This window comes from Urtica dioica, chromosome 5, assembly GCF_054948205.1.
Source record: "Urtica dioica subsp. dioica isolate 48M chromosome 5, U.dioica_male_clone48M_v1_H2, whole genome shotgun sequence".
In the NCBI taxonomy this organism is placed as follows: Eukaryota; Viridiplantae; Streptophyta; class Magnoliopsida; order Rosales; family Urticaceae; genus Urtica; species Urtica dioica.
Window position 1 is genome coordinate 27,218,554 of NC_142760.1, and position 19,094 is coordinate 27,237,647.

Genomic DNA, 19,094 nt, shown 5'->3' on the forward strand with positions numbered 1-19,094 from the left:
AGTCACCGCTTAATAGAGAAAATTAGCTAAATGCATTTATAAAAAGTCAGTTTTAATTCTATACCCTCTTCTCATTTTTATTTTCTTTTTCATTTATTTTTTCAGCCCAAAACATCAAAATTACTTATATGCCCATCATTTTAACCTTATTTTTTTTAATTAAAAAAAATAGAAAACTTGAAATCTTCTGAGAACCCAAAACTCCTTCTTCTTCCCGCGTCTGTCACCCAAGAGACCTAGCACAACAAAGGAACAAGAGAGAAGAGAGACCACCCGACCAGTAAAACCGGGAGAGAAAAAAACTTTCGGCCAAGAGAGAGAGAAAGAGAGGCGTGGGCTGAGTGAGAGGCAGAGCGAGAGTGAGCAGAGAGAGGGAGACACCGGCGGCACGGAGGACGAGGGCGGCGAGGTACAGTCCGACGAAAACTCAAGCGCGGAGAACCGAGGTAAAATCCGAGTCCTTTTAATGTATTGTATTTTTGCACACACGAGACGACCCAGGGAAACATTTATAAATTTTTTAAAAAAATAAAAAATAAAAAATACACAAAGTGTTAGAATAGTTGCAGAGTTCGGGTATCAAACCTTCAAAACCTCTTCTCAGGCGGTTTCCTCGGTGACCCCAAGGATCTGCCTGGGCTTCTTGCTCTGTCATGGCTGGGTCATTCCCACCAGATGAGAACAAACCTTTCGAAAGCTTATATGTTTATATTGTGTTTATCCTGTTTCTACGCCAATAAATTTTCCCTATTCCTATGAGTGATTTTATAATGTATGAAAAACATAATAATAACAAAGATAAAGTTGTTAATTTAACTTGTATACCTGCTTTGTGTTCCACGTGAACAATGACTGAAGGTCGGCTGAGACATTTAAAGTCATACTAACCTATAGAGTATTGAAAGTACATCAGTCAACATTGAATAAATGCATAGTATGCCTCTAACCAAAGAGCTTCTAATGTATTGTATAGATGGTTCCCAATAGTTATAAACAAAGAGAAAAAAAAATAAACACAGCCAAGCTCTGAAAAGAAAAGCTATAGAAGAAAGCAAACATCAACATTGTGGCTAATTTTTTTTTAGAAGTCATATAGATGGATTTTACTTTGAAATTGAAAGGAAACTTTTGACCTCGGTGTTGTATGTTTGTTGGGTGTTTGTTTCTGAACTATGTGGTTAAGCTGTTGAATGAGAAAAGTACATATTTTGAAGAAATTTTAATGAAGTCACCGGTGAGTTTTAAGTGGTTGTGTATTGGTTTTATATTTAGGTACCCAATGAGTTCGAGTTTTCGCCAATCCATTATAGAAGCGGAAAAACAACAAGAAGAAAATGAAGATAATCACGAAGAGTCCGCGGACGAAGAGAGTGTGGAGTACACGTACGAAGAAGATAACGGAAATGATGATGGTTTGAATGCATCAGAGGAAGAAGAACATGAAAGTGACGACGATGAAGAGTCGTCAAATGATCGGATCATTCAGGTAAAAACACTTAATTTATTGCAATAAAATGCTACTCTACTGCTCAGTAGAGCAGATTCTGCTCCAGTCTACAGCTCAGTAGAGTACTCTACTGAACTGTAGAGTAAACAATATTAATAGAATTATAGTTTTTATTATATCCGACTAAAGAAAAATTCAGAAAAATAATAATTATAACTTGTTTACTACTGTTCTTACGTTTTTTCAGATCAAAGATTTAGAACCATTGAAGCCAGTTCTTAAAGAGGACGATTATTTCCCGATGAAGATCACCATAAGAAGTAATTTTGAAGAGTATTGAAAACTTATCAAGAAAGGTTTGATCAGGAATGAGTTTGAGATTCTCAAGAAGACGCAATTCGGCCATCTTCTCACTTTTCCTAAACAATACCAACACTCGAGTCAAATGATGTGGTACTTTGTTCTTCGTCAGATTCAGACAAAGAAGAAACAGGAAATGTGGATGATGGTTAATTCAACACTAATGAGATTTTCAATGGAAGACTATCAAATGATTACGGGGCTCAACTTCACTCATGTTTCAGATAGAGAGAAAATCAAAGATGAAGCATCTCAGAATGTACGCCTCGCGACCGAGTTTTTTTGGTAGGAAAAAAATCAACATTGATAATTTGGTGTGTGAACTCGAGAAAAAACCCGCGAGAACCAAGAATATTAACTACGACAAGGTTAAGACCGCTCTTCTTTTATTTTTGACTGGTGTCTTATTCGGGTATGAGAAAAAGACTCCGATTGAAGATTGGATCGTTGGGCTAGTTGATGATATTGAAGTGTTCGATCGATTCGATTGGGGTGTTGAATCGTACAAGTGCACATTGGCGGCTCTTAGGAAGGACGTAAAGGCAAAACTAGAAGAACACTCAAAAAATAAGGAGAAGACATATACGTTTTCAGGATTCGTGCATGCTTTTCAGGTATGATTTTCATGTTCTATCAATATTAATAGTGGTCTAATGGCCAGTAGAGCCACATTTAATTGATCTACTTACCGGTAGATCAGCTCTAATGATCACAATTAGTTGATCTACTGACCAGTAGAGCTGATCTACTGGTCAGTAGATCAATTAATCATGGCTCTACTGACCATTAGAGCTAATCTACTGGTCAGTAGAGTAATATGAATTATTTTGAATGTTGTATTAAAATACACTCTCTTTTTTGTAGATATGGATATATGAGATGGTACCTGCAATAGCAAAAGAATACGCTGAAATGATTAGTGAAAGTACGTATCCACGCATTTTACGATGGAAAACTAAGCTCTGGAATAAACGAAACTCTCCTAAGTTGAGCGATATTTCCAACACTATTGCAAAAGAAGAGGTAAGTTCATAAAATAATGTTCATATAATATGATTAATTAAAAATATTTTAAACCATAAAATATTTATGATTTTTATCTTATATACAATGTAGATCATACAAGGTTTATTGCTTCCAACGATAAAAGAGAAGAAGATATTACGTGGATCCACTAAATTGTTGGACGAAGATGACGATGTTCTTGATTCTTTGGTGCTAAAATTCTGCTCGGGTGCATTAGAGCATCTTTAATGGTTTCTTGCTTAACAATTGTAGGGATTTGCTTGTAAATATCAAAAATGTTTAGCTAGTTGCTTAACCATTGTTTTGCATATTGGCTATTGATTTAGCTAAGCAAATCTAAGCAAATTAGCTAATTTAAGCTAGTTGCTTAACTATTTAGCTCTAGAAAAATCTATGTGGCAAAAATACTATTTAGCTAAACAATACATTTAGCTAAACCATTAAAGATGCTCTTAGTACAAAGAAATATGAACGATGCGCCTCCCGTTCACATTGTTACTCGTCCACTTGATGTGCCTCCCGTGCCACCACCAATACCGCAAACTAGTACGTCTCCGCCAAACGTATCATCTACACCTCTTCATATGAACGATGGTACGTCTCCACCGATCGTATCATCTACACCTTTTCATGTGAACGATGTCTCGGGTGTGCTATTTAGTCAATTAAAAAGTTATTTTGACGAAAAGTTTAGTGACTTAAAGAGTCATTTGATGAAAGCTTGAGTCAATTGAAAAGCACACTTATTCACGAGATTCGATCCACGGAGTCTCGTAGTTGCGAATTTCAAGACCGTGACCGCAACTTTACAAGAAATGAAATATTTGAGGATGATTATCATGATCATGAAGATCGCGGAGAGTATTACTTGACACCACCACGAGTTGTCGAGGAAGAGGAAAGAAATACGCACGACGTCGGTGGGCGACCATTTAGAAACAAAAAGCGCTCCTTGTATATGCGAACTCCATATACGAGAAATATGAAGTTTCGTCGAAATCATGGCTTCGAGTTTGCTCCTTTATGTGAGGTATCGCATAGCAAGAATGCTTTGTTCGAGGAATTCATGAGAAAGTCGTATAGTGGAATTCCAATTGAGTGCGGTATAACGAGTCATAACAAAGAATTCTTCGAAGGCATCATTAAGGACGGTGCATGATTTTCGAGCGAGGTATGTATTTAGATTTTTTAATTTTTTTTTGTATTTAGATATCTATTTTAGTTGATAATTCATAACTTTTTTCTCTCTCTTTATTATGAAGCAAATCGATGAAACAATGTACGGTATATGGAAGCGGCAAAATAAGTTCAATGAGATCTTTGATCAAGATGTAGTATTTTTGGACGTCAATTCCACACAATTACTCATATTTGCCATGACGGACAAAGCTCAAGATGTGAATTACAAATGTGATGAAGGTTTGCAATCTTATTGGGTAGGTCAAACACCTAAATTAGGTAAATCTTGGAAACACATGAAAGCATTATACACTATTCATCTTGTGAATGGTAATCATTTGGTTGGGGTTAAAGTAGATTTGCAAATGTGTGAGATATTTATTTTTTATTGCAACATGAAATTGTGTGATGAATTTAACGTTGGAGCTTTTATGGAACCGCTTTGGACAATGATGCCAATCATGCTTAAGCAAAGTGGTATGCTTGATGAGCTTTGCGAAAAATTAAGAAGTCCATGGCCGTGTAAGCGGGTGAAAGATTTGCCACAAAATAAGAAGTAAGTGTGTAGATGCTATTTACAATGTCTATTTGTTAGGTAATCAACTTTGTGTTATTTTTTTAACTTTTGTTTTTTTTGGTAAACAGGGGAACGGATTGTGGAATATATGCAATCAAATATATCGAGTTTGATTCCGCCGGAGTAGGCTTTGAAGATATAAACGATGCTAACGTTCCACTCTTTAAGAAGAAGATGGCCGTTGATATTTTTGAAGGCAATTGGGAACCTTGACTTATATTCAATACATGTACTAGTTAAGTATATTATGTGTCTTGATACTTATTGTTTTTAGAATTAATATGATGAACAAGTCCTTGAGAACATTTTTATAGAAATGCAAGGTTCTACCGAGTGGTAGAGCTACTCTACTGGTCAGTAGTTTTAGTGGTTCTACTAAGCATTAGAGCTACTCTACTGGTCAGTAGATCAATATTACTAGTGGTTCTACCGAGCATTAGAGCTACTCTACTGGTCAGTAGATCAATATTACTAGTGGTTCTACTGAGCATTAGAGCTACTCTACTGGTCAGTAGATCAATATTACTGGTCACTCTACCGAGCTTTAGAGCTACTCTACTGGTCAGTAGATCAATATTACTAGTCACTCTACCGGGCATTAGAGCTACTCTACTGGTCAATAGATCAATTAATTATAATAACATTCATCTATAACATTAGTGAAAAAATTTGATTAAATTATGTGTCCTATGATATATTTGATTAAAATTAGTGAACAATTAATTATAATTAGATTCATCTATAACGTTAGTGACAAATTTATTAATATTAGATAGTTTCATGTATAATAACAAAGTCATATGAATAATTTAACATTAATGAACTTCATCTATAATATGTGTCCTATGATATATTTGATTAAAATTAGTGAACAATTAATTAGAATTAGATTCATCTATAGCATTAGTGACAAATTTATTAATATTAGATAGTTTCATGTATAATAACAAAGTCATATGAATAATTTAAAATTAATGAGCTTCATCTATAATATGTGTCCTATGATATATTTGATTAAAATTAGTGAACAATTAATTAGAATTAAATTAATCTATAACATTAGTGACAAATTTATTAATATTAGATAGTTTCATGTATAATAACAAAGTCATATGAATAATTTAAAATTAATGAGCTTCATCTATAATATGTGTCCTATGATATATTTGATTAAAATTAGTGAACAATTAATTAGAATTAGATTCATCTATAACATTAGTGACAAATTTATTAATATTAGTTAGGATCATGTATAATATTTTTAAGTTTTATATGACTCTACTGAGCAGTAGAGCTACTCTACTGGTTAGTATATCACAATTACTAGTGACTCTACTAACCATTAGAGCTACTCTACTGGTCAATAGATCAATATTACTTGTGGTTCTACCGAGCATTAGAGCTACTCTACTGATCAGTAGATCAATATAACTAGTGGTTCTACCGAGCATTAGAGCTACTCTACTGATCAGTAGATCAATATTACTAGTGGTTCTACGGCGCATTAGAGCTACTCTACTGATCAGTAGATCAATATTACTTGTAGTTCTACCGAGCATTAGAGCTACTCTACTGATCAATAGATCAATATAACTAGTGGTTCTACCGAGCATTAGAGTTACTCTACTGATCAGTAGATCAATATTACCAGTGGTTCTACCGAGCATTAGAGCTACTCTACTGATCAGTAGATCAATATTACTAGTGGTTCTACTGAGCATTAAAGCTACTCTACTGGTCAGTAGATCAATATTACCAGTGGTTCTACCGAGCATTAGAGCTACTCTACTGGTCAGTAGAGCAATATTAGTAGTGGTTCTACTGAGCATTAGAGCTGCTCTACTGAGTAGTAGATCAATATTAATATCACTACAATTTAAGAAAATGAAAGCAATAATGCATGGTAACAAACATCCATGGACATACGATAAATAAGTCAATTCAAAAAATACATATAAGCATCTTTTTTTTTTTATCAGTTCTCGCGTTTTTTTTATGGTGTCGACGTAGCTTCTCCTCCATTCAAAGGGCATCTTGATATGTTATGTCCAAATTGATTGCATTTTGAGCATCTATTCTTCCGCATCTTCTCTCCCACTGAAGGAATTCTCTTTGTCTTGTTCCTGCCTTTTCTCTTATGAACTATTGGAGGTATAACATCAACCAACTCTGCTTCTTTAGGGATATCCCACTCGCATTGTGATGGAACCGGGTATATTTTTTCTGAATACGCAAGCGACCATAAATCCACTGTGTAATACTCAGAGCTGTAATCACGCACATTCTCCAAGGTCTTCAAAGCTGCTAAAGCATGTGCACATGGAAGTCTATCGAGATCGAATACACGACAAGTACAAATTTTTTGACCCAAATCTACAACCGCATCGTACGTCCCACCAATGACCGAGAACTCATATATGTCAATGGGTTTTGCCGTCATTGTTTGGGCCTTAATGAATCTCCTACGAAGAATAGTCTTAACCTCTGGTGTGAAAGTAGTGTTGCACGATGACGCTTCATTTCGATGCTTGTAGAACCAATCCGATGTCAACTCTAGAATGGCGTCAAGCATGGAAATTAGTGGGTACTCTCTAGCTTCCTTTAAAGCGTGATTAATCGACTCAGCTCCGCCCGTTGTCATAATATTATACCGATAACCACCAAAATAAGCTCTAGACCAATGACTCACATCCATGTTTGTAGTTAAATATGTTGCAAGTTGATTGTACATGTTTTGAATCTCGCTCCATGACTCGTTGAATCGCGAAACTTGGTATGCTTCAGCCGCCCGTAGAAATAGATCGATGGCATCCGAGCAAAAATAACGTGATTTGAGATTTTGTTTGATATGCCACATACAATATCCATGTCGTGCATTCTTGTAAACTCTTCCCAACGCGTTCTTGATGCTTTGATTTCTGTCAGTAATGAAGACGACATCGTCATCATCTCGTACGATCTCTTGAAGCTTTGTTAAGAACCATATCCATGCATTGTCATTCTCCGAGTCCACAACAGCCCAAGCAATAGGATAACAATGACGATCACCATCTTGTGCCGTAGCGACCAACAAACAACCTCCAAATTTTGTTTTCAAGTGCGTCCCATCTATCGCAATAACTTTTCTCATGCATTTGTACCCTCTAGCCAACGCTCCGAATGCTAGAAAAAGATATTTGAACATGTTTTTTAAAATATATAAAATTTAGTGAATATTATGAATAATAAACACATAATGTACTTTAAAATAAGGAGTTGCAAAAGATATGAATGCAAAAATAACCTGGTATATTCGTCCAACTCTAAATGCGTGATTGTGCCGGGATTAACCTTTTTCAACATGTACAAGTAAGATGGGAGCAACTTGTAGCTCTCTTCCCGTGAACCTCGCCTAAGATTATTGGCAAGTTGTTTTCCCCTCCATGCTTTCCAATAGGAAATCTCAACCCCTTGCGAGTTCATCATGCCCATTATGCCCTTCGGTGTTGGTGTTTGCTTAATTTCTTAGAAGTTCTTTTTCACCACCTCTGCGACCATAGAAGCACTTGCTTGACGGTGTTTCTTTTTCCGTTTATCCAAACTACAAATATGAACATTATGATGTGTTCGAATACTGAAGAAGTTAGTGTTTGCCAACTTAACTGCTCGTAGATGCCAACTACAATGCTCCCGATCAACACAATCAACCACAAACACTTTCTTACACGACTTTACTATCTTCATTTCAAAACAATTTTTAATCGCCGCGTCCAACAAAATATTTTTCAATTCATCCTTACTTTTGAAGTGTTGGCATATTTCAATGTTTGTACCATATGTGAAGCTATATGGCTTATTAGATCTTATATCGATTGATTCAACGTCGGATTCAACAAGAAATTTCGACTCTTGGAACATTTCTGATGGTGACGTCGGTAGTAAAGTAGACGTGTCTAACTCATGTTGTGGGAGACTTGATCCTCCTACTATTTTGGTGGTTTCATCTTCAATGTCTTCCATTGTAGCTGCAACCACATTATTATTATGTGTTAGTATACAATAAAAATAATAAGCATTAAGATTGTTGAAGGGTCAAATTATTACCTGTTTCAAAGTGTTGTTATGATTTCCTTCTAAATCATTATCATTTGCGTCACCTTCCTCAACTTGAGTTTCATGATTAACTTCAAGTTTCTCTATGAATTCTACACGGAGTGAACTTCTACGGTTTTTTTCATCACGATCCATCAAGAAACCGTATACATCATCGTCATCTTCTATGTAGATAGGATCGTATGCATCCCATGAAGTTGACATAAAACTTAGCTTCAAGTCTAGCTTACTTTTATCCACTTTGAGTTTCACATACAATTTTTCAATTAAGTCGGCTAACTTGATCTCGATATTTATGACGATGATAACAGGCTTATCATTCTTTTCACTAACCCAATGATGCGAGCCATCTTCTTTTTTCCACTTTCCATTGTAATAAACCGTTATCGTAGTCTCCGTCATTATCTACAAAATGATAATTAAAAATTAGAATACTAATGATAAATTTGATATACAATATGAAAATTAAAAAGTAGAACACTAATAATAAATTTACTATATAAATCTACTTTGTTCATGAGATATAACTATGTCACTCTACTGCTCTACTGATCTAACTCTCGTACTCTAATGCTTAAATCAAACTCTACTGCTCTACTGATCTACCTCTAAAACTCTACTACTTAAATCAAACTCTACTGCTCTACTGATCTACTGCTCTACTGCTCTACCTGTGGAACTCTACTGCTCTATTGATCTACTGCTCTACTGCTCTACCTCCGGAACTCTACTGCTTTACTGATCTACTGGAAATTACCAGTATCAGTAGAGTTCGACGATCATCTTCAACATTCGAAAATATTTTCCAATCAAAGTTTCATTGAGTTGGATACATATTTTTCTGGTTCAAAACTAACAAAGTTTTCAATCTAACACAACAAAAAAAAGTATCAAACTCGAAATATAAAAATTTCATTGATGAAACTACCTAAACACAAAGCCCTAATTTTTTTAGGGGTTGAGTTTTTGCACCGTCAATATCGTCGCCGTCGTCGGAACTCGACTTCGCCACCGGAATGTCTACCGCCCGAATGAAGCTTCACTCGATGATTGGTGTGGTGTGCAAGCGAGAACCCTGTACCAAGCATGTACGCTGTTTTTTTTTTCCTTTCAATATACGTTCAAAATGAGCTGTTTTGTTTTAAAAAAAATAAAAAAAAAAGAAAAAAAAAAAAGAAAAGGGTATATTGATGAGGTATTATTTGTTTAAGGGGTACTCACCTAAATTGAAATTTTTAAGTGCATAAAACAAAATGTTGTAATTTTTAAGGGTAAAAACCAAAATCACCCCCGCTTAATACAACTCTGTACTACAGCTCTTAAGATCACTTCGCCGAAGAACAGAAAAAGGGGGAAAATGAGAGCTTTGGTTGGGTTAAGCAAGAGACTCTCTCGGTCTCTCTTCAGATCATCATCGTCTTCATTGGAAACCCTAACCTTAACGTCTCTCACTTCGTCTTCGTCTGCGGCGTTGCGTTCGTCCAATGCTCAGGGACTGGAAAGGACTGTGCTCGACTCCCCATGGCACGCCGTTCCGACTCGAGGACTGAAAGTTAACGGATCCGATGTTAGTTTTCAGATACAAAGAATTCATAAACACCGTCTTGGTTTTGTGCTGATAATTTTGTCATTCTGCGATAAGTTCGATCATGAGTTTCTGATTTTTTTTTTCCGGTGTTGCAGGTGAGAGTTGGGAATATTATCGAAAGAAAAGGTATTTGTCGCTATGAAATGATTGTGTTCATTGATTTTTTTTTTTTTTTACTCTTAATAAGTATATTTTTCAGATACTTATAAGAATTTATTTATTTTTCGAATTGCATTTTGTTGATCGTGGTGATGGAAAATTCATGTATCAGACCGTCTCTATCAGGTACATTTTGAACACTTTCTTAATAATAATAATAATAAAAATCAATTTGATTAAGCTTAGGGAAGTTTAAAAGCTTTTTGGAGTATTGTTTAGGTTTTGAAAGTAGAGCATTCTCATGAAGGAAGAGGAAAAGCTACCATTAAGGTATGTTTTCAATTCAAGCGTTTAGCCTGAACTCTGAAGATTTTTGTTTTTGTGTTTCTTGTTCCCTAGCGATTCTTATTATTCTTGATGAAATTGTACATGAACCTTTGTGTTGCCTTATTTTTGTAAGTTTAGAGTGTCTTTTAGGAATCATTCTGATTGACAGTGTTCTTGCCGGGTGCATATAAAAGTGTTGTTGCTCTGACTAGAGAACAGAAGTTTACTTGGCTGAGTGTTGAAAAGAAAGTAACATGAAGTTTTCTTTACATTTGGAGCTAAAAGTCGAGACTTAGCATATCATTTCAATTAATGAAATGGAAAAATTACTTGGATCATAATGAAATGTGTCTTGCCTAGTTAGTTGCTGTGAAGCTGCAATTGTTACATGAAGCAATGCTGTTAAACTTTTGGAGATAAAAGATTGGGTTCGTAATGGTTTCTGTTGTTTTCACCCTTGGAGTATTTGGGAAGTAAGAAACAAGAGTTATTTGAAGAAAAAGACCTGCTCTATGAGGGTACTTTTGAAAGAAAAAAAAAACTACATCGCGGCTCTCTAGCTCCTGGCTTCCTGTTTGGATTTGAAGGCTTTACCTTATCTATCCTGATTAGGGATTGCCCTAGCTCTTTGTAACCTCGTCAGCATTGTTTTAGTTTAGTGCCTAATCCAGTCAGTATGCAAATGCACTGTTTTGTGTTTTAGGCCTTGGTATTTTCCAAATTATCCCCTTAATACATATAATATGTTTCTCTTAAAAATAAATCCCTGGAACCGACTCCTTCTGTAGCTCAGGCGGTTGGTTAAGTTGAAACCTTCCATCAGCTCAGGGGTTCAAGAGTCAGAGAGAGTTAAATTACCACCCCCAAAAAAAAAAAAAAAAAAACCCTGGAGTTTAAATTCATACATTACATTGGAGAATGAAACTGAAAATGGTCTAAATGTAGGTAGAGCTTCGAGATGTTGAAGCTGGAAACAAGGTAAATCAACGGCTAAATACAGAGGAGACAGTGGAGAGTAAGATTTTGAAACTTGTATTGTATTGTCCTATTGGTATCGCTGAATCATATATGTGAACTGATCATTTGGATTCTACTTTGTTGCCTCTAAATATTTTGTTCTTTCTGATAGTTGAGATGAAACTAAAATTCCAATTGACAAATTCACATATGTGATTCAGCAATATCAACCATCACTATTTTGGCTTGACCCAATGCTAGAGTCTCATGATAGTTGATTTGTGCAGAAGTAATTGTTGAGACGAAATCCTACATTTACATGTGCACGGAACGGGACGGCAAAGTGCTATTGATGGAGTAAGTTTAATATGTTGAGATTCTTCATTTATCGTTTGCAATCATTTTTTATTCTGTTGCTTTCTTCTCAAGTAATATTTATGCAGGAGAACCACTAACAATTTAATGTGTGTTCGTTCTCTTTGTAATCCTTACTAGCCCCGAAACCCTTGACCAACTTGAAGTACCAGGGGACTTGTTTGGAAATGGTGCCCATTATCTACAAGGTTGGTTTGTTTCACCACCCCTGCTCAGTTTGTTGCTATTTTATATCTCACGTGATGTAGTATTAAAGCTACTGATTTTTTTTTTATGGCAATACAATTTTCTGCACTGTTTTGCTTATCCCATACTCCACTGCGTTATTTATCAAACTTATCAACATTTATATTGACAGTGCTCTAACAATGACATTTGTGGTTACCAGAGAATATGGTGGTTAAAGTAGAGGACTATAATGGAACCCCTTTATCTGCAACAATTCCTAGACAAGTAACATGCACTGTGGCAGAAACAACAATTCCCCTGAAGGGAGTGTCAGTGACACTCAGGTCTGTTTCGTCATCTGCAATTGCTATATTTCTACTAGATTTTAAGCTTAAATCTCTTTCTTATTATTGTTCCTTCATCAATTTCATACCGGCCTTGGCATATTAGAAGAAAGAATGAAAATGGCTGTATGTTAGTGATGGTATTTGGATGTCATCATAAAGCACTAAGTTGGTGCTGTATAATTATTCGGCTACTCAAATCCGTAACTAAAAAATTATTTGGGCATTCTGCTTGGGGCAGTGTTGCGAAGGGTTTTTAGGATAAAGAGAGTTAATAAATATAATTCGTAGGTGAGTGAGAGAGAGGATGTTGCAGTAATAAGAACTTCCACTTATCCTAAAGCGGTGGTGGTTCAGTCGTAACGATGTAAAAAAAAAAAATACATACATATGTGTGTGTTTGTTTGCATTTATATCATGCGTATGTAACTAGCTCAATTGGTATTGTTTTTGCTCGATTCCATCCGGACCCAAAAGTTGGATTTAGTGGGAGGGTCTCGCGGTTGACCTGCCAGCCCAATAAGCTTTTTTGGGTTAAAGTTTAACCCGGATATCAATGGTTATTATATATCATATATGTAGTAAGTAAGAATCAGTATTCGGGAGAGGAATTTTTTCATACTTACAGATAGACGTTAATGTGCAGCAACTACTTGTATTTGCGGTTAATTAATTTTTTTTACTATTAAAAGTCTATTTCAGTTTGGAGGGTCCAATCATTTTACAGTTCAAATACTAATATTGCTCAGTCTCTCAAGTCCCATTGTTTTGTCTGTGCGTCGTGGGAAATTACTTATTTAGTAGGTAAGCGATTTTTTTGGCATGTGACAATTGTATATCGTTATGCCTTTCCTGTGCAGGGACAAAAGTGCAGTACTAGACAATGGCGTTACTGTAAAGGTAAGTTCATAGCTATTCTGCAACTTCACCGGCAAGTTTTTACATAGGCTTTAATGGTACATCGCACATTCATTCATGAACATAAAAGCATTCGAGAATAAGTTTGGAGGGTTTCTGATCCGATTGTGCAAAAAGACTCGATACACTAGAACTTAACAACATGATGAATTGACATAAAACTAAAACTCAAGTTTATAGACTATATGAACTACGTTCCAAGTATGAATATGGTATACTAAGCATGGTTAGAGATGAAGGTGGGTTATTTAAGGAAAAAATAGAGGAATATATATATATGTGTGTGTATATATTTATACACACACACATTGTAGCAACAGTGAGTTGTAAGTTGCATCTTTGAGCGACAAGATAATATAATAAGAGGCAGTTTTGGACAATGTCAAAGATGGGATATGTATACTTGATTACATTGATTCACAGTTCACTACAACGTTTATTTATGTCTCTAGGTTCCACCGCATATTTTGGTTGGAGAGTCGGTAGTGATCGATTCTGCGGAGAACACTTACGTCAGGAGGTAACATTCATGATAGCTTGATTCAGGAATTAGAACTCCCATTAGCAAATAAGTCATTTTTTTTTTCTTCGGTATATCTACCTAGTTTTGCTAAGTTTTCGACTTTTTTCAGGGCGAGGGGATAACAGAGGATGATGCTACTACCATTTGATGGGAATGAGTTCTGTTATTTAATTCATCACTCATTATTTCTCCTTATATACTTTAGGATAGGGGAAAAAAAAAAATAATAATCTGGCGATCTTTATATGTTCTGAGAATAAAGTTAACATAGAGGGGAAAGAGAATAAATTTCATTTTAATATTTATGACGTTTTGAAAAACGTTTTGGTCCGGATGTAGCTAATAAGACGCTATGGCACACCTTTGCAATGAAGAAATATCAGAGAATTTCTTGTGGCTTCGTTGAAATGTGGCGACTCCCTCTCATGTGGTATTTACATTGTTTTGGTAGGAGGGAAGAAAATCAGATGAAAATGAAGATGAAAATGAAAATAAAAATATGAGATAATCACTAATAAAAAAGGGAAGGGAAATAAAATAGTTCTCATACCATTAATCGCAACAAAGAGAGTAATAGTTACATACTTGACTACTCTAGCGTAGTCAAATCGAATTTCAATTTGGCCAAGATTTAAGAAAGTTGAGATAATTAACCACCGCTTGTTAATTTTTTTTATAAAACGTGGACGGTACCACAGAGAAATAGCATTATAGCCTCCACTTAAAAATTGAAGGAATACCATAGTTAGAAGGAAGACTTTCCTAATCTCCATAATCCACAATGATCTCATTCAAAGTGGGGATTGAAATACCGACGGCTTATTTCGTGTCGATGGTCTCAAAAAACGGAAATTGCGGTGGCCGATGGGAATTGAGACGGAAAAAATGAGAAAATTTGCTTAAAAAAATGCCGACGAAAATTACGGTGCCGATAGAAATTTCGATAAAACACGGAAATGCCGACGGAAAAAATGTTGCATAATTCTGAATATAAGAAATAAAATCATAGCTCAGACACGTCAGCAAAGTAGTTTCAAACACACATATAATAAGTTTAAACTCCAAATTCAAGTCTTCAACACACGTAATAAGTTCACACATAACAAAAAAAAAACATAAACAAAATGTCCAACAAACAAAGAAAATTTCATAACACATATTCAGTTCAAGAAAGATTAAAATGACTCAATAGTAGGTTGAGTGGCGGTGAGGTTGGTAGAAACTCCCCGTTCGTGCTTGGAGATCATAGTAGTCGACCCATGTCATGTGATCCTTATAGTTGGTTCGGTAGTTTACGAAATGAGCGTTGTAATTAAACTGGTTATCTCCAACAACACTGTAGAGGACGGGATACTCCGGTAACGCCCGATGAAGCGTCTCGACCGTATATCCAATAATTTGAGGCGAACCATTATTTACGTTGTCCATAGGGGTGGGGACGAGAATAGGTACATGCACAGGCACTAGATAAGGACATGGGTAAGGATACACATACGAACCTTCACCGTATGAATGAGTCGACATTTGGTCAAACGACATTGAGCCAAATTGAGTCGCTATGGAGTCGACATCATAATCAGTAGAGGTCATGGACATGGTGAAACCCATTCCCATTTGTCTACCACCACTGTATTGCTCAGTCTCAAAATCAAAGAATTGGTCGGACCTGATAGACATATTAAATTGCATGAAGATCAATCGAATACATAAAACGTATTATTGAACATACCTTCCAATTGGATCGCGCGCTCCGTGGTCCTCATCTTGCGTAGCTTGGTATCCTGATTCCATAGTCCAGGGATCATAAGGAAGACCACCACCACCGTCACCACCATGACCACCACCACCACTATCACTAGCAATATCAACACCACCACCACCACCACCACCACCACTAGTACCACCCGTATCACCACCATCAACGTCATCGTCAGATGAAGTTATACCCACCTCTTCACTCAATACTCGTTCGACATTGATACCTTCTGATCGAGCTTGTGCAGCAACTTGTGGCTCAGGGCGTTGCGATTCATCATCAAGGTGCGCAAGTCGAATCCATTCAAGAAGAATATCATCGTCCACATCGTCTCCCATGGCTTGCATGGAACTTTCTATGATGTATAACAGATCTCCCCTCTCATTATTTTCGTACTTGTCTTTCCGGTCTCGGAATTGTAACTTCATATTGTAGGTACAAAAGACGAGTTGTTCCAACCTTTTATAAGCCAGACGGTTTCGCTGTTTGGTGTGGACTAGAGCAAAAGTGGTCCAATTTTGTTCGCATGCCGATGACGATGATGTTTACGAAAGGATTCGCATGGCCAACCTCCTTAACGTCGGTATCTCGATCCCGAACATGTTCCACCATTCGGCTACAAAATGAGTTTTATAGTCAAACTTTGATAATGAATTAGTCTGTAACACATAAACTACATGAGTTGGATAATCATATCAGCGGCCATCTTCTCTCGATTAGCCACCGTACTTTTCTTCCCGAATAATCCTTTCGCCTCGCGAAATTGGATAATCTAAACAACAAGGTCTCAATAAAAACCATCTTCAACAAAACATGTACAATTTGAAACACGTACCTCATTGCCAAGGGTAGAGCGATCATCATGTGGGTGCAATGTTTCAAATACGATAGTCACGGCAGTGACATGCTCTGGCTTCATCAAGATGCTCGAATTTTATTGACACCTCAGATTTAGGTAGTAGGTTGCCTCGCGTAACAGGTGACGAAGTTGTCTCTCCCACCGCTCAACTGCGATATCCATAACTCATTGCTTGTTTGGAATTTTTTCAACTTTGCTTTCATCAGGTTGAATACGTGGTAAAGTGCACCTAAAAAATTCAAAACATAATAAGCTCATAACGTAATATGTTTGTGAACGTCTAACAAGTTCAAACACGTACCTAGGGTCGAGACGACTCCTAAATCCACGAAGCGTAGAGCGGTATACATGGGCTCGAACACCTTACAAACTCCGTCAAGGTGTAACCAAAACATTTGATCGAGTACTTTTGATCCAACAAGTCTTCCGATCAAAGTATTACGGAACGTGGTCGTCTCCCACCAATTAGAGGTGAACATTTTCCTCAACCCTCCCTTATTGCCCTTTAAACTTGTAAGGGCTAAATAGTTGGTTGCAAACCTTGTTGGACCTGGGCAAATAATCTCACATTCTCCTTGCTCTCTCATCTTCGATAACACAATCCAATGATTGTAGATGAATTTGGTAATTTTCCTTGCATCCTTCACGACCCGTGAGATAGTTTCTCTCTTACCAACGTCTTCCAACATCAAATCCATGCAATGAGCTGTACACGGTGTCCAATACAAATTAAATTTTTCCATCAACTTCTTATCAGCCTTTTTGTACCCCGATCCATTATCCGTCACAACTTGGATGACGTTGTGTTGCCCGATCTCTTTCACCACGTCCGACAATATCTTGAAAATGTATTGCCAATTCTTTATCTTGTCCGACGCGTCGATAGACTTAAAGAAAACAGTCTTTCCAGCGGAGTAGACCATGACATTGATAATGCTCAATCTAGTTGGTCCGGTCCAACCGTCAGACATGATGATGCACCCATACTCTTTCCATATTGGTCTTTGACTATCAGCGTAAGCTTGTGCTTCCACCGCCTCTTCTTGAAGATACGTGTTGTGAATCTCGTACGGGGAAGGTAAAGGGACACCACGACTTGTAAGCAAACAAATTTTACATAATCCAATAATCAGAAACCCGTTAATCAATTCATCAGTATTCACCTAACAATTTTACAAGTTCCCTTACCTATTTCCGACGCTTCATGCATCATATTCTGAAAATGGTGGGACTTCACTTTGTTCGCCGGCACACTATCGTGAATGAAGAAACGACTCACAATTTTACCCAAACGCCTCTTCAGTGATGTCTTTTCCTCCGGATTAAGGGTTGCTTGTCGTGCACTATCTGATCGATAAAGAAATGGTGCAGCCGTTGACGTCCCCCTTCCCAAATCACGATGCGATTGTGAACCTCCACCTAGACCGGATCTCCAGTTTGCCGCAGCATCTTCTTCACGACTTCTCTTCATTGCCTTGTATAGGTCACGCTCCATCTCAGCATTGAAGTCCCCTTCTTCCTCAATTGGACCAAGAGTCGCACGCATCTCTCTCCTAATTGTCTCCTCCATGGTTTGTTTATTTTTCTTCTTCCTTTCTGCCTCTTGTAACAACAACGTCATCTATTCTCTCACTTCTGGGGATACTTCTCACAACACTTCACATTCTTATTGGGGTCGTTTCCACTCAAATGAAGTTTCATACGAGTCACGCTCCATCCTCTTGTCGTCACTCCATAGTACTTGCATGTAAAATGGTTATGGGCCACCGCCACCTTCATACAATGTTTTCGTACGCATTCATCGGCCATCGTTACCTACATGCATTGAACAATAATTACGGCCACAAATTAGTAAATAGCAATTAACAAAAAACATATTCGTAATTTCAGTAACAATTTCATAATAAGCTCATAACGTAACAATTTCATGATTACCAATTAACAATTTCATTCAAGGATTAACCTAGATCTAAGCTATTTAAAGCATCAATTTCTGAAATTGTTTAAATATTTTTTGAAAAAAAACATATGTGAACCTCTAAATCAAGATAAACAACCTTCATTCAGCAATATATCAAAAAAAAAAAATCAAATACACGCGAAATTGAATTATTTCTATTTTCTAACATAAATTGTTTCAAACTTAAATATTCTGAAATTGTTTTAAAAAATTTGAAAAAAATATATGTGAATCAAGGAATCAAAACAAGCAACTTTCATTCAACAATATCTCACAAAAAAATCCAATTACACACGGAAATGAACTTTTTTCCTTCTGGCCGACACATTTTCACGGACAATACCGCGAGAAAATTATCGAAATAGTGTTGAATTTGTACACATATCATCGGCCGAACCTGGGTGTGACGGAAATCTTGAAGTTGTGTCAGTGGATCTTGTCGACTTTAGTGAGAGAAATTTTTGGGTCTCGTTTCGTCGTCATGTCCATCAAATGCCCCGAAATATTTATTTTTATAACTGGTACCAAATGACACAATT

General features: G+C 36.6%; 3 protein-coding genes and 1 long non-coding RNA gene across 5 annotated transcripts; 2 read left to right on the forward strand and 2 right to left on the reverse strand.

Annotated features, from left to right (window-relative positions):
* Nucleotides 1–292: 292 nt before the first annotated feature.
* Nucleotides 293–1,825, forward strand: LOC149397694 (uncharacterized). 2 transcript variants are annotated; one of them, XR_016296946.1, is made up of 3 exons: nt 293–446; nt 1,273–1,486; nt 1,695–1,825. It is a non-coding gene; the product is annotated as an uncharacterized LOC149397694 (long non-coding RNA). The 2 variants fall into 2 exon arrangements; XR_016296945.1 differs by having other exon boundaries at nt 293–409.
* A 4,757-nt stretch (nt 1,826–6,582) lies between these two features.
* LOC149397695 (uncharacterized) lies at nt 6,583–9,083 on the reverse strand. The gene is made up of 3 exons (XM_089614315.1): nt 8,912–9,083; nt 8,369–8,593; nt 6,583–7,751 (listed from the first exon to the last, which is right to left on the reverse strand). The coding sequence occupies exons 1-3, from the start codon at nt 9,081–9,083 to the stop codon at nt 6,583–6,585; spliced, it is 1,566 nt and encodes a 521-aa protein (XP_089470441.1).
* An 898-nt stretch (nt 9,084–9,981) lies between these two features.
* On the forward strand, nt 9,982–14,388 carry LOC149397696 (elongation factor P (EF-P) family protein). The gene is made up of 11 exons (XM_089613927.1): nt 9,982–10,248; nt 10,365–10,395; nt 10,541–10,554; nt 10,648–10,698; nt 11,641–11,710; nt 11,940–12,009; nt 12,148–12,215; nt 12,416–12,539; nt 13,400–13,439; nt 13,910–13,977; nt 14,090–14,388. The coding sequence occupies exons 1-11, from the start codon at nt 10,039–10,041 to the stop codon at nt 14,100–14,102; spliced, it is 759 nt and encodes a 252-aa protein (XP_089470053.1). The 5' UTR covers nt 9,982–10,038; the 3' UTR covers nt 14,103–14,388.
* A 2,299-nt stretch (nt 14,389–16,687) lies between these two features.
* Nucleotides 16,688–18,165, reverse strand: LOC149397697 (uncharacterized). The gene is made up of 3 exons (XM_089614316.1): nt 17,759–18,165; nt 16,897–17,690; nt 16,688–16,824 (listed from the first exon to the last, which is right to left on the reverse strand). Exons 1-3 carry the CDS (start codon nt 18,163–18,165, stop codon nt 16,688–16,690), a joined length of 1,338 nt encoding a protein of 445 aa, XP_089470442.1.
* Nucleotides 18,166–19,094: the final 929 nt, after the last annotated feature.

What these genes read in the sequence shown, in the direction of transcription:
- LOC149397697 (XM_089614316.1), bottom strand. Translation starts at nt 18,165, where the DNA reads ATGGAGGAGACAATTAGGAGAGAGATGCGTGCGACTCTTGGTCCAATT. An exon ending in GGAACTTGTAAAATTGTTAG is followed by an intron (nt 17,691 to 17,758) that starts GTGAATACTGAT and finishes TTTGCTTACAAG; the next exon opens with TCGTGGTGTCCCTTTACCTT. An exon ending in AGGAGTCGTCTCGACCCTAG is followed by an intron (nt 16,825 to 16,896) that starts GTACGTGTTTGA and finishes TGAATTTTTTAG; the next exon opens with GTGCACTTTACCACGTATTC.
- LOC149397696 (XM_089613927.1), top strand. Translation starts at nt 10,039, where the DNA reads ATGAGAGCTTTGGTTGGGTTAAGCAAGAGACTCTCTCGGTCTCTCTTC. An exon ending in TGAAAGTTAACGGATCCGAT is followed by an intron (nt 10,249 to 10,364) that starts GTTAGTTTTCAG and finishes CCGGTGTTGCAG; the next exon opens with GTGAGAGTTGGGAATATTAT. An exon ending in TGGTGCCCATTATCTACAAG is followed by an intron (nt 12,216 to 12,415) that starts GTTGGTTTGTTT and finishes TGTGGTTACCAG; the next exon opens with AGAATATGGTGGTTAAAGTA.
- LOC149397695 (XM_089614315.1), bottom strand. Translation starts at nt 9,083, where the DNA reads ATGACGGAGACTACGATAACGGTTTATTACAATGGAAAGTGGAAAAAA. An exon ending in GAAACTCAAAGTGGATAAAA is followed by an intron (nt 8,594 to 8,911) that starts GTAAGCTAGACT and finishes ATGTGGTTGCAG; the next exon opens with CTACAATGGAAGACATTGAA. An exon ending in AATATGCCAACACTTCAAAA is followed by an intron (nt 7,752 to 8,368) that starts GTAAGGATGAAT and finishes ATCTTTTTCTAG; the next exon opens with CATTCGGAGCGTTGGCTAGA.